General features: G+C 61.6%; 1 protein-coding gene across 1 annotated transcript in view; it reads left to right on the forward strand.

The window, feature by feature from the left end:
• Window positions 1-13,900, forward strand: part of LOC133264637 (protein capicua homolog) — a gene marked incomplete at its 3' end in the record, with an annotated part of 39,215 nt that extends 25,315 nt beyond the window's left edge. The window contains 12 exon segments of the mRNA XM_061444469.1: window positions 180-329; window positions 1,979-2,159; window positions 2,251-2,357; window positions 4,084-4,263; window positions 4,305-4,853; window positions 6,351-6,372; window positions 10,180-10,284; window positions 11,304-11,506; window positions 11,632-11,790; window positions 11,889-11,972; window positions 12,055-12,302; window positions 13,725-13,900. Coding sequence (XP_061300453.1) covers window positions 180-329; window positions 1,979-2,159; window positions 2,251-2,357; window positions 4,084-4,263; window positions 4,305-4,853; window positions 6,351-6,372; window positions 10,180-10,284; window positions 11,304-11,506; window positions 11,632-11,790; window positions 11,889-11,972; window positions 12,055-12,302; window positions 13,725-13,900 — 2,164 coding nt within the window.
• Between the last annotated feature and the right edge of the window lie 1,136 nt (window positions 13,901-15,036).

Consider the following 15,036-nt stretch of genomic DNA (forward strand, 5'->3'; position numbering starts at 1 on the left):
CCTCATTGACCCCATAGCCCCCCTTTAACCCCATGACCCCTCATTGACCCCATAGCCCCCCTTTAACCCCATGACCCCTCACTGACCCCATAGCCCCCCTTTAACCCCATGACCCCTCACTGACCCCATAGCCCCCCTTTAACCCCATGACCCCCCCTTGACCTCTCCCCTCCCCCACAGGCTCCTCGGACCCCCCCGAGGCCGCGGCGGGGGCGGGGCCGGCGCCGGGTGGGGGAGGGGCGCAGCGGCCTCGCGCCTTCTCGCACAGCGGAGTCCAGGGGCTGGGGGGGGCCGAGCCCCACGGGCGCCCCCTGCGGGAGCTGGGGCAGGTACGGGGGGGAGGGGGGGGATGTGGGGCAGGGGGGATGTGTGGGGCTGAGGGGGGCGTTTTGTGGGGTATGGGGATGTGTGGGGCAGGGGGATGTGTGGGGTATGGGGATGTGTGGGGCTGAGGGGGGGTTGTGTGGGGTATGGGGATGTGTGGGGCAGGGGGATGTGTGGGGCGGGGGGGGTATGTGGGGCAGAGGGGATTTGTAGGTTAGGGGGATGTCTGGGGCATGGGGATGTGTGGGGCTGAGGGGGGGTTGTGTGGGGTATGGGGATGTGTGGGGCAGGGGAGGGGTTGTGTGGGTTATGGGGATGTGTGGGGCTGGGGGATGTGTGGGGTGGGGGGGGTTATGTGGGGCAGAGGGGATGTGTAGGTTAGGGGGGATGTGTGGGGCAGGGGAGGGGTTGTGTGGGTTATGGGGATGTGTGGGGCTGGGGGATGTGTGGGGCGGGGGGGTATGTGGGGCAGAGGGGATGTGTAGGTTAGGGGGGATGTCTGGGGCATGGGGATGTGTGGGGCAGGGGGATGTGTGGGGCTGAGGAGGGGTTGTGTGGGGTATGGGGATGTGTGGGGCTGAGGGGGGTTGTGTGGGGTATGGGGATGTGTGGGGCAGGGGGGATGTGTGGGGCTGAGGGGGGTTGTGTGGAGCAGGGATATGTGGGGCTAAGGGGAGTTATGTGAGGCTGAGGGGGGTTGTGTGGGGCAGGGATATGTGGGGCTAAGGGGGTTATGTGAGGCTGAGGGGGGTTGTGTGGGATGCATGGGGGATGTGGGGCTGAGGGGGGTTATGTGGGGCAGGGGTATGTTTGGGGCTGGGGGGAGGTGGGGCTGGGGGGGGTGTGGCAGGAGGGATTTGTGGGGCAGGAGGGATGTGTGGGGCTGAGTGGGGTTATGTGGGGCAGGGGTATGTGTGGGGCTGGGGGGGGTTGTGTGTGGCAGGAGGGATGTTGTGTGGGGCATGGGGGATGTGTGGGGCAGGAGGGATGTGTGGGCCTGAGTGGGGTTATGTGGAGCAGCGATGTCTGGGGCAGGGGGGGTTGTGTGGGGCTGAGGGGGGTTGTGTGGGGCTGGGGGGGATGTGGGGGACGTGTAGGGCAGGAGAGATGTGTGGGACTGAGGGGATGTGGGGCAGGAAGGGCCTGGGGCAGGGGGAAGTTATATGGGAATGGAGGGAGACATGTGGGGCTGGGAGGGGATGTGGGGTTGAGGGGGAATGTGTGGGGTTGTATGGGGCAGGATGACGTGTGGGGCGGAGGGGAGATGTGCGGGGTTGGGGCATACGGAGTTATATGGGGTGGAGAGTTTATATGGGGCAGGAAGGATGTGTGCGGCTGGGGGGGGGGTGTATGGGCAGGAGGGATGTGGGGCTGAGTGGGGTTATGTGGGGCAGGGGGATGTGTGGGGTGGGGGGGGTTCTATGGGGCTGAGGAGGGGATGTGGGACTGGGGGGATGTATGAGGTTGGGGGGGATGTGGGGCAGAGGGCTCTATGGGGCTGAGGTGATACGAGGTGGGGGGGTTCTGTGGGGCAGAGTAGGATGTGGGGCTGGAGGTCATGTGGGGGGAGGGGCTTATGGATGTGTGGGGCAGGGGGTGATATTGGGGGGGGGGAGGGGTCCCATATACTTGACCCCTCCCCCCCCCCCAGCAGCTGGTGTCGGGGCCTCCCCCCCCTCCCCCCGCCCCCCGCCCTGCCCCCGCCTCCCTCCCGCCGCCCCCTCCCCCCTCGTCGCGCGCCCCCCCGCGCCCCCCCCGCGCCGCCAGCGAGGAGATGACGAGCGACGAGGAGCGAATGGTGATCTGCGAGGAGGAGGGCGACGATGACGTCATCGGTGAGGTCACACCCACCTGGGGGGGGGGAGGGGAGGGGATGGGGGTGACCCCATTGACACCCCACACCCCCCTCCCCTCTCTGCCCCATAGCGGATGATGGGTTCCCCCCCCCCCCCCCCACCACCACCGACATCGATCTCAAGTGCAAGGAGCGCGTCAGCGACAGCGACAGCGACTCCTCGGGGGATGAGGGCAAGGTGGGAGGTGTGGGGCGGGGAGTGATGGGAGCTATGGGGCAGGGAGTTGTGGGGCAGGGAGCTATGGGAGCTATGGGGCAGGGAGTGATGGGAGCTATGGGGCAGGGAGCTATGGGGCAGGGAGTGATGGGAGCTATGGGGCAGGGAGCTATGGGGCAGGGAGTGATGGGAGCTATGGGGCAGGGAGTTGTGGGGCAGGGAGTGATGGGAGCTATGGGGCAGGGAGTTGTGGGGCAGGGAGCTATGGGGCAGGGAGTAATGGGAGCTATGGGGCAGGGAGCTATGGGGCAGGGAGTGATGGGAGCTATGGGACAGGGAGTTATGGGAGCTATGGGGCAGGGAGCTATGGGGCAGGGAGTGATGGGAGCTATGGGGCAGGGAGTTGTGGGGCAGGGAGTGATGGGGCAGGGAGTGATGGGAGCTATGGGGCAGGGGAGTGATGGGAGCTATGGGGCAGGGAGTTATGGGGCAGGGAGTGATGGGAGGTATGGGGCAGGGAGTGATGGGAGCTATGGGGCAGGGAGCTATGGGGCAGGGAGTTGTGGGGCAGGGAGTGATGGGGCAGGGAGTGATGGGAGCTATGGGGCAGGAGTGATGGGAGCTATGGGGCAGGGAGTTATGGGGCAGGGAGTTGTGGGGCAGGGAGCTATGGGGCAGGGAGTAATGGGAGCTATGGGGCAGGGAGTGATGGGAGCTATGGGACAGGGAGTTATGGGAGCTATGGGGCAGGGAGCTATGGGGCAGGGAGTGATGGGAGCTATGGGGCAGGGAGTTGTGGGGCAGGGAGCTATGGGGCAGGGAGTAATGGGAGCTATGGGACAGGGAGTGATGGGAGCTATGGGACAGGGAGTGATGGGAGCTATGGGACAGGGAGTTATGGGAGCTATGGGGCAGGGAGTTACGGGAGCTATGGGACAGGGAGTTATGGGGCAGTGAGTTATGGGAGCTATGGGGCAGGGAGTAATGGGAGCTATGGGACAGGGAGTTATGGGGCAGTGAGTTATGGGAGCTATGGGGCAGGGAGTTATGGGGCAGGGTGTAATGGGAGCTATGGGGCAGAGAGTTACGGGGCAGGGAGTAATGGGAGCTATGGGACAGGGAGTAATGAGAGCTGTGGGACAGAGAGTTATGGGGCAGGGAGTAATGGGAGCTATGGGGCAGAGAGTTATGGGGCAGGGAGCTGTGGGAGCTATGGGGCAGGGATCTGTGGGGCTGGGAGATACGGGGGCTATTGGGCAGGAAGCTGTGGGAGCTGTGGGGCAGGAGCTATGGGAGCTATGGGGCAGGGAGCTATGGGGCAAGGAGCTATGGGGCAGGGAGCTATGGGGCAGGGAGCTATGGAGCTGTGGGGGAAGGAGGTATGGGACAGGGATCTATAGAGAGGGGGATGCTGTGGGGTTTGGGGTTCAATGGGGCTATAGGGGATCTGTGGGGATTCGGTGAGGCTGTGATGTAGGGGGGTCTGATGGGGTCTATGGGGCTGGGCGGATCAGTGGGGCAGAGATCTATGGGGCACGGGGAGCTGTGGGGTTGGGGAGGGTCTGTGGGGTTTGGGGTTCAGTGGGGCTATGAGGGGTCTGTGGGAGTGGGTTGGGGGGCTCTATGGGGCTGAGGGGTCTCTGTGGGTCTGGAGCATGTCTATGGGGCTCTATAGGGTTCTATGGAGCTCTATGGGGGCAGACTCTCTCTATGGGTCCCTGACCCCCATTTCCCCCCCACTCTTTAGCCCTTCCCCCGGAAGCTGTTCCCTCCGGCGCCTCCCCTCCCCCGCCCCGTCCCGGACCTGGATCCCCCCCCCGGCCCCTCCGAGCCCCTCCCCCCAAGCCCCGCCCCCTACAAAGGGCCCCCCCCCGCCCCCCCCAAGCGCTTCGAAGGGGGGGCCCCTCCCCCCCCCCGCCGCAAACGGGCAGAGAGCGCCGGGGGAGGGGGGTCGGAGGCGCCGGGGGGGGGCGCGACCCCCGGTGGGGGAGGGGCGGCTGCTGCGGGGGGAGGGGGTCTCCCCCCGCCCCTCCCCCACCCCACGCTGCGCCCCGGCCCCGCCCCTCCCCCCACCGCGGACCCCAAAATGGGGGTGGGGGGAGGGGAGCGCAAAGCCCCTCCCCCCCCGGTGGGGGAGGAGCGGGGGGAGGGGTCGTGGCCAACCTGGTGCTGGGGGGCGGCGGGGGGGTGGGGGGAGGGGCTGGAGGTGGCGGAGGGGGAGGGGGGGGCCCGGGCCCCCCCTTGGCTCTTTTGGCCCCTCCCCCCCCGGTGCAGTTCATTGCGCAGCCCCACGGAGCGGGGGGAGGGGCGGGGGGCGGGGCGGGACCCAACGGGCCCCTCCCCCCGCCGCTGGGGGTCCTGCAGCCCCCCCCCCGCCCCCCCCCCGCAGGGCAAGGGGGCTCCCATCACGCAGGTTCAGTACATCCTGCCCACCCTGCCCCTCCCCCACCCCAAGGCCGGGCCCGCCCCTCCCCCCCCCTCCGCCGCTGGGGGCCCTCCCCTCCCCCACCCCCGGGCCGCCCCCCCCGCCGCCCCTCCCCCCCCTCCCGGGCTCCACTTCGCGCTGCCCCCCCCAACGGGAAGGTGCTGCCGGTGCCCAACCCCCCCCCTGCGGCCGGAGGCTCCGCCCCCAAAGGTGAGGGGGAGGGTAAGGGGGGGGGGGGGATGTGGGGCTGGTGTGTTCTATGGGGGGGGTGATGTGGGGCAGGGGCTATGGGTCACTGTTCTATGGGGCAGGGGCTATGGGTCACTGTGTTCTATAGGGGGGATGATGTGGGGCAGGGGCTGTGGGTCACTGTGTTCTGTGGGGCAGGGTCCATGGGTCACTGTGTTCTATAGGGGGGATGATGTGGGGCAGGGGCTATGGGTCACTGTGTTCTGTGGGGCAGGGTCCATGGGTCACTGTGTTCTATAGGGGGGATGATGTGGGGCAGGGGCTGTGGGTCACTGTGTTCTGTGGGGCAGGGTCCATGGGTCACTGTGTTCTATAGGGGGGATGATGTGGGGCAGGGGCTATGGGTCACTGTGTTCTGTGGGGCAGGGTCCATGGGTCACTGTGTTCTATAGGGGGGATGATGTGGGGCAGGGGCTGTGGGTCACTGTGTTCTGTGGGGCAGGGTCCATGGGTCACTGTGTTCTATAGGGGGGATGATGTGGGGCAGGGGCTATGGGTCACTGTGTTCTGTGGGGCAGGGTCCATGGGTCACTGTGTTCTACGGGTCACTGTTCTATGGGCAGGGGCTATGGGTCACTGTGTTCTGTGGGGCAGGGTCCATGGGTCACTGTGTTCTATAGGGGGATGATGTGGGGCAGGGGCTATGGGTCACTGTGTTCTATGGGGCTGGGGCTGATGTGGGGCACGGGCTACGGGTCACTGTGTTCTGTGGGTTACTGTTCTATGGGGCAGGGGCTCTGGGTCACTGTGTTCTGTGGGTTACTGTTCTATGGGGTAGGGGCTCTGGGTCACTGTGTTCTGTGGGTCACTGTTCTATGGGGCAGGGGCTATGGGTCACTGTGTTCTATGGGTCACTGTGTTCTATGGGTCACTGTTCTGTGGGTCACTGTTCTATGGTGCAGGAGCTATGGGTCACTGTGTTCTATGGATCACTGTGTTCTATGGGTCACTGTTCTGTGGGTCACTGTTCTATGGGGCAGGAGCTATGGGTCACTGTGTTCTATGGATCACTGTGTTCTATGGGTCACTGTTCTATGGGTCACTGTTCGATGGGGCAGGAGCTATGGGTCACTGTGTTCTATGGATCACTGTGTTCTATGGGTCACTGTTCTATGGGTCACTGTTCGATGGGGTAGGAGCTATGGGTCACTGTGTTCTATGGGTCACCGTGTTCTATGGGTCACTGTTCTATGGGTCACTGTTCTATGGGGCTGAGGGGGCTGAGGTGGGGGGTCTGACCCCTCCCCCCCTCCCCCCACAGCCGCCCCCCCCGCTGCTCCCAGGCAAGGTTCTGGTGCCTGTGGCTCCGCCCCCCGCGCCCCCCCCTTTGCCCCCCACAGCGCGGCCCCGCCCCCCAGCAAGGTGAGTGCCCCTCCCCCATCCTGACCCCCATTGACCCCACGCATCCTCCCCTTCCCCCTCCCCCACCTCATTTAAACCACCTTCACCCCATAGAACCCCCCATATGCACCCCCATATATGCCCCCATATAACCCTTCACCCCATAGAACCCCCATATGCACCCCCATATATGCCCCCATATAACCCTTCACTCCATAGAACACCCCATATATGCCCCCATATAACCCTTCACCCCATAGAACCCCCCATATGCACCCCATATATGCCCCCATACAACCCTTCACCCCATAGAACCCCCCATATGCACCCCCATGTATGCCCCCATATAACCCTTTACCCCATAGAACCCCCCATATGCACCCCCATATATGCCCCCATATAACCCTTCACCCCATAGAACCCCCATATGCACCCCCATATATGCCCCCATATAACCCTTCACCCCATAGAACCCCCCATATGCACCCCCATATATGCCCCCATATAACCCTTCACCCCATAGAACCCCCCATATGCACCCCTATATATGCCCCCATATAACCCTTCACCCCATAGAACCCCCCATATGCACCCCCATGTATGCCCCCATATAACCCTTCACCCCATAGAACCCCCCATATGCACCCCATATATGCCCCCATATAACCCTTCACCCCATAGAACCCCCCATATGCACCCCCATGTATGCCCCCATATAACCCTTCACCCCATAGAACCCCCATATGCACCCCCATATATGCCCCCATATAACCCTTCACCCCATAGAACCCCCCATATGCACCCCTATATATGCCCCCATATAACCCTTCACCCCATAGAACCCCCCATATGCACCCCCATGTATGCCCCCATATAACCCTTCACCCCATAGAACCCCCCATATGCACCCCATATATGCCCCCATACAACCCTTCACCCCATAGAACCCCCCATATGCACCCCCATATATGCCCCATATAACCCTTTACCCCATAGAACCCCCCATATGCACCCCCATATATGCTCCCATATAACCCTTCACCCCATAGAACCCCCCATATGCACCCCTATATATGCCCCCATATAACCCTTCACCCCATAGAACCCCCCATATGCACCCCCATATATGCCCCCATACAACCCTTCACCCCATAGAACCCCCCATATGCACCCCCATATATGCCCCCATACAACCCTTCACCCCATAGAACCCCCATATGCACCCCCATATATGCTCCCATACAACCCTTCACCCCATAGAACCCCATATATGCCCCCCATATACCCCCCTTGTAACCTCTCTACAAAACCCCCCATATGCCCCCCTCCACATATGCATCCCCCATACATACCACCCCTGTAAACGCCCCATAGAACCCTCCCCGTATACCCCTCTGCCAATATAACCCCCCATATACCCCCTCCCCATATAAGCCTCCCCTATATAACCCCCCCTATCCCCCCCATATAACCCTCTGCCCATGTAACTCCTCCCCCATACCCCCCATATAATCCTTTCCCTATATACTCCCCATATGACCCCCTTCCCATATATACCCCCCATATACAACCCCCCATACCCCCATTTATAGCCCCCTCCCCATATAATCTCCCCCCATATAACTATCCATATACCCTGCCTATATAACCCCCTGTACACCCCCTATATAAACCCCTCCCCATTATATCCCCATATAACCCCTCCCCATATAACCCCCCATATAACCCCCTATATGACTGCCTATATAACCCCATATATAGCCCACTATATAATCCTCTCTATATAACCCATCCCTATATATCCCCGTATATAACCCCCCCATAACTGCCTAGATAACCCCCTATATAACACCCTGTATAACCCCCCCATATAACCCATCCCCATATAACCCATCCCATATACCCCCTTATATATCCCCCTATATAACCCCCCATATAACTGCCTATATAACCCCTCCCCATATACCCCCTGTATACCCCCATATAACCCCCTATGTGACCCACTATATAACCCCCCATATAACCCCTCCTCATATACCCCCCTATATAACCCATATGACCCACTATATAACCCACTATATCACCCCCCCATATAAACCCTCCCCATATAGCCCTCTATATAACCCTCTATATGACCTGCTATACAATTCTCTATATAACCTGTCTCCATATACCCCCCATATGACCCGCTATATAACCCCTCCCCATATCCCCCTATATGACCCCCTATATGACCCCTTATATAACCCCTATATAACACTCTACATGACCCCCTATATAACCCCCCATATACCCCTTATATGACCCCTATATAACCCCCTATATGACCCCCTATATAACTCCTCATATACCCCCTATATAACCCCTATATAATCCCCTATATAACCCCCTATATACTCCCCATAACCTTCTATATGACCTCCTATATAACCCCTCCCCATATACACCCATATAACCCCTATATGACCTCCTATATGACCCCTATATAGCCCCCTATATGACCCCCTATATAACTCCTCATATACCCCCTATATGATCCCCTATATAACTCCCTATATACCCCCCATAACCTTCTATATGACCCCCTATATAAACCCCTATATAACCCCTCCCCATATACCCCCATATAACCCCTGTATGACCCCCTATATGACCCCCTATATAACCCACTATATAAGCCCCCATATACCCCCATATAATCCCTATATAATCCCCTATATAGCCGCCCTATATAACCCCCCATATCACCCCCTATATAACTCCTATATGACCCCCTATATACCCCCCTATATGACCCCCTATATAACCTCCTATATAACCCCTCCCCATATACCCCCTATATGACCCCCTATATAACCCCCTATAACCCCCCCTATACCCCCTATATAACCCCTGTATAATCCCCTATATAACCCCTCCCCATATACCCCCTATATGACCCCCTATATAACCCCCTATAACCCCCCCTATACCCCCTATATAACCCCTATATAATCCCCTATATAACTCCTCTATATAACCCCTCCCCATATACCCTCCTATATACCCCCCATAACCCCCATATGACCCCCTATATAAGCCCCCCATGACCCCCTATATAACCCCCTATAACCCCCATATACCCCCCTCTATGACCCCCCCATAGACCCCCCCCATAGCCCCCCATATACCCCCTATATGACCCCCCATAGACCCCCCCATATACCCCCCTATATGACCCCGTCATAGACCCCCCATATACCCCCCCATACCCCCCATATACCCCCCTATATGACCCCCCATAGACCCCCCATATACCCCCCTATATGACCCCCCATATACCCCCCTATATAACCCCTATATACCCCCCATATACCCCCCTATATACCCCCCATATGACCCCCCCATAGACCCCCCATATACCCCCCCGTACCCCCCCTATACCCCCCTATATAACGCCTATATACCCCCCATATACCCCCCTATATAACCCCTATATACCCCCCCTATACCCCCCTATATAACCCCTATATACCCCCCCTATACCCCCCTATATAACCCCTATATACCCCCCCTATACCCCCCTATATACCCCCCATATCCCCCCCCATAACCCCCTCTCTCCGTCCAGATCATCCAGCTGAGCCCCGTGCCCGTGGTGCCCCCCCCCGGCAGCCCCACAGCCGCCGTGGGGGGAGGAGGAGGAGGAGGAGGAGGAGGGGGCAGCAGCAGCAGTGGGGGAGGGGGGGGGCAGCCCCCAAAGGTGCTGCTCCCCTCCCCCGCCCGCATCGCCTACGTGCACCCGGCCCCTCCCCCCACCGCCCCCCACCGGAGCCCCCCAAAACCCAGGGGGGGCCCCCCAAGGCCCTGCCCCCCCCTTCGTGCAGCCCCCGGTGCTCGGCTTCACCGCGCTGGGGCCGGGGGGGTCGGCGATCGTCCAGCCCCTGCTGCCCGGTATGGGGGGGTCATCTATGGGGGGGGTAATGGGGTCTATGGGGGGGATATAGGGGGGTATGGGGGTCGTAAGGTGATCTATAGGGGGGTATATGGGGGGCTTAAGGTGATCTATAGGGGGGTATGGGGGTCTTAATGTGAACTATGGGGGGGTATGGGGGTCTTAATGTGAACTATGGGGGGGTATGGGGGTCTTAATGTGAACTATGGGGGGGTATGGGGGTCTTAAGGTGATCTATAGGGGGGTATGGGGGTCTTAATGTGAACTATGGGGGGGTATGGGGGTCTTAATGTGAACTATGGGGGGGTATGGGGGTCTTAAGGTGATCTATAGGGGGTATGGGGGGGCTTAAGGTGATCTATGGGGGGGTATATAGGGGGTATGGGGGTCGTAAGGTGATCTGTGGGGGGTATATGGGGGGCTTAAGGTGATCTATGGGGGGGGTTAATGGGATCTATGGGGGGGATATAGGGGGGTATGGGGGTCGTAAGGTGATCTATAGAGGGGTATTGGGGTCGTAAGGTGATCTATCGGGGGTATATGGGGGGGCTTAAGGTGATCTATGGGGGGCATATAGGGGGTAGGGGGGTCTTAATGTGATCTATGGGGGGTATATGGGGGGGCTTAAGGTGATCTATGGGGGGTTAATGGGATCTATGGGGGGGATATAGGGGGGTATGGGGGTCGTAAGGTGATCTATAGGGGGGTATATGGGGGGCTTAAGGTGATCTATAGGGGGTATGGGGGGGCTTAATGGGATCTATGGGGGGGTTAATGGGATCTATGCGGGGGATATAGGGGTATGGGGGTCTTAATGTGATCTGTGGGGGGTATATAGGGGTATGGGGGTCTTAAGGTGATCTATGGGGGGTATATGAGGGGGCTTAAGGTGATCTATGGGGGGTATATAGGGGGTATGGGGGTCTTAATGTGATCTATGGGGGGTATATAGGGGGCTATATGGGTCCTGTGGGGCAGCTGTGGGTCCCATAGGGTCAATGCTGATGCCCCCCCCCAGGCCTGTCCCCGCTGCCCCCCCCAACGCTGCCTCCAGCCTCGGCCGGGCCGGTCCTTGCCGCCATTTACCCTGGCCCCGCCCCGGGCCCGCCCCTGGCCCCGCCCCCGCCACCGGATTGGTCTACAGCGTGGCGGGAACCGCTCCTTCCGTGGCCCCGCCCATCCTGCCCAAGGGAGGACCCGCCCCCAGCCAGGGCAATGCAGGTAAGGGGCGGGGCTAAGCCCCATGTGTGGGTCCTGGGGCCGTATAAAGGGGAGGGGGGGGCATGCAAATGAGGCCCCGCCCCCTCATTTGCATGCCCCCCTCCTCTCTTGACAGCCCCCTTGAGCTTCCCCCCCTCCCGCCCTCCCCGCCCCCCCCTCCCGAAGCCCCCCAAAAGGTCAAAGCCGCCATCGCCACCATCCCCATTGGCTGCTACGAGGGGCCACGCCCCCCGCCGGACCCCCCACGTGGCCCTCCTGACCCTGCCCCTCCCCCACCCCCCCCTTCTTCCTCCTCCTCCTCCTCTTCCACCACCACCACCCCCCCCCTCCCCCCACCGCCGAATGGGACCCCCCCGCCCCTCCCCCCCCCGGCCAAAACGAGCCCCCCTCCCCCCCCAACACCGAGGCCTGGAGCCAACGGGACCCCGGTGAGGAGCCGCCCCCCACCCCCCCCTCGGGGGACACGGTGAGTGCCCCTCCCCCCCCCCGTTATTAATTAACCCCCCCTCATTAATTAATGAACCCCCTTTATTCCCCCCCCCCCATAGGGTGCCAAGTGGAGGCCGCCGCCCCCCGAGAGCCGCCCGGAGCCCCCCCCCACCGCTCCTGGCCCCTCCTCCTCCTCTTCCTCCTCCTCCCCCCCCCACCCGGAGGGGCCCCCCCGAAGCTCCGCCCCTCCTCCCCCCCCGCCGGCCCCGCCCCCCCCCGCCGAGGAGCGCAAGGATGGGGGAGGGGCGGGGAAGAAAGTGAAAGTGCGGCCCCCCCCCCTCAAGAAAACCTTCGACTCCGTTGACAAGTAAGGGGGGGGGAGGGGCATGAAGGGGGGGGAGGGGACTGAGTGGGGGGAGGGGTACAGGGTGGGGGTCAGGTGTGTGGCCATGGATCTATGGGGGGGGGAGGGGTTGTGATGCCCCTCCTCCTATAAACCCTCCCTCTTCATGACCCCTCTCTCCCCCATTGCCCCTCCCCCTCCATTGACCCCCCATTGCTCCTCCCCTTCATTTACCCCTCATTGCCCCTCCCCCTCTATTCACCCACCCATTGCCCCTCCCTCTCCATTTACCCCCTTTGCCCCTCCCCCTCCATTTACCCCCATTTCCCCTCCCCCTCCATTACCCCCATTTCCCCCTCCCCCTCCATTCACCCCCATTTCCCCTCCCCCTCCATTCACCCCCATTTCCCCTCCCCCTCCATTCACCCCCGTTTCCCCTCCATTTACCCCATTTCCCCTCCCCCTCCATTCACCCCCGTTTCCCCTCCATTTACCCCATTTCCCCTCCCCCTCCATTTACCCCATTTCCCTCCCCCTCCATTCACCCCCCATTTCCCTCCCCCTCCATTCACCCCCCCATTTCCCCTCCCCTCCATTTACCCCCATTTCCCCTCCCCCTCCATTCACCCCATTTCCCCTCCCCCTCCATTACCCCCCATTTCCCCTCCCCCTCCATTCACCCCCATTTCCCCTCCCCCTCCATTCACCCCCCATTTCCCCTCCCCCTCTATTTCCCCCCATTTCCCCTCCCCCTCCATTCACCCCCATTTCCCCTCCCCCTCCATTCACCCCATTTCCCCTCCCCCTCCATTCACCCCCCATTTCCCCTCCCCCTCCATTCACCCCATTTCCCCTCCCCCTCCATTCACCCCCATTTCCCCTCCCCCTCCATTCACCCCCGTTTCCCCTCCGTTTCCCCCCCATTTCCCCTCCCCCTCCATTCACCCCCCATTTCCCCTCCCCCTCCATTCACCCCATTTCCCTCCCCCTCCATTCACCCCATTTCCCCTCCCCCTCCATTCACCCCATTTCCCCTCCCCCTCCATTCACCCCATTTCCCCTCCCCCTCTATTTCCCCCCATTTCCCCTCCCCCTCCATTCACCCCATTTCCCCTCCCCCTCCATTCACCCCATTTCCCCTCCCCCTCCATTCACCCCATTTCCCCTCCCCCTCCATTCACCCCCCATTTCCCTCCCCCTCCATTTACCCCCATTTCCCCTCCCCCTCCATTCACCCCCCATTGCCCCTCCCCATCCATTCACCCCCCATTTCCCCTCCCCCTCCATTCACCCCCCATTTCCCCTCCCCCTCCATTTACCCCCATTTCCCCTCCCCCTCCATTCACCCATTTCCCCTCCCCCTCCATTCACCCCCATTTCCCCTCCATTCACCCCCATTTCCCCTCCATTCACCCCCCTCTCTCTGCCCTCCCCTCCCCCCCCCAGGGTGCTGTCGGAGGTGGATTTTGAGGAGCGCTTCGCGGAGCTCCCCGAGTTCCGGCCCGAGGAGGTTCTCCCCTCCCCCACCCTGCAGGCCCTCGCCACCTCCCCCCGCGCCATCCTGGGCAGCTACCGCAAGAAGCGCAAGAACAGCACCGGTCAGCGGGGGGGGGAGGGGAGGAGTCACGTGGGGGCAGTGGGGGAGGGGTTCTATGGGGGGAGGGGTCATTGGGGGGAAGGGTCATTGGGGAAGGGCTCTGTGGAGGGAGGGGTCATTGGGGGAGGGGTTTTGTGGGGGGAGGGGTATGAATGGGGAGGGGTCACGTGGGGTCAGTGGGGGAGGGGCATGAATGGGAAGGGGTCGTGTGGGGGTCAGTGGGGGAGGGGCATGAATGGGGAGGGGTCACGTGGGGTCGGTGGGGAAGGGGCATGAATGTGTAGGGGTCACATGCGGTCAGTGGGGGAGGGGTTCTGTGGAGGGAGGGGCATGAATGTGGAGGGGTCTCACGGGGTCAGTGGGGGAGGGGCATGAATGTGGAGGGGTCAAAGGGGGTCAGTGGGGGAGGGGCATGAATGGGGAGGGGTCACATGGGGTCAGTGGGGGAGGGGCACGAATGGGGAGGGGTCATGTGGGGTCAGTGGGGGAGGGGCATGAATGGGGAGGGGTCACATGGGGTCAGTGGAGGAGGGGTTCTATGGGGGAGGAGCATGAATGGCGAGGGGTCATGTGGGGTCAGTGGGGGAGGGGCATGAATGAGGAGGGGTCACATTGGGTCAGTGGGGAAGGGGCATGAATGGGGAGGGGTCACGTGGGGTCAGTGGGGGCGGGGCATGAATGGGGAGGGGTCAGACGGGGTCAGTGGGGGAGGGGCATGAATGGGGAGAGGTCAAATGGGGTCAGTTGGGGAGGGGCATGAATGGGGAGGGGTCACGTGGGGTCGGTGGGGGAGGGGTCATGTGGGGTCAGTGGGGGAGGGGCATGAATGGGGAGGGGTCTCACGGGGTCAGTGGGGGAGGGGCATGAATGGGGAGAGGTCAAATGGGGTCAGTTGGGGAGGGGCATGAATGGAGAGGGGTCACATGGGGTCAGTGGGGGAGGGGCATGAATGGGGAGGGGTCACGTGGGGTCAGTGGGGGAGGGGTTCTATGGGGGGAGGGGTCTGAATGGGGAAAGATAGGGGGGAGGGGCCATACTGGGGCAGGGATCATGGGGGAGGGGCTAAATGGGGAGGGGTTATATTGGGGGAGGGGTCATAAGGGGGGGTGCTATAAGGGAAGAGCTTATGGGGGGGGTCATAAGGGTCAATGGGTCTTATGA

This window comes from Pezoporus flaviventris, unplaced genomic scaffold (genome assembly GCF_033815535.1).
Source record: "Pezoporus flaviventris isolate CSIRO_AGI_PZ_B2104156 unplaced genomic scaffold, CSIRO_AGI_Pfla_v1 ptg000901l, whole genome shotgun sequence".
In the NCBI taxonomy this organism is placed as follows: domain Eukaryota; kingdom Metazoa; phylum Chordata; class Aves; order Psittaciformes; family Psittacidae; genus Pezoporus; species Pezoporus flaviventris.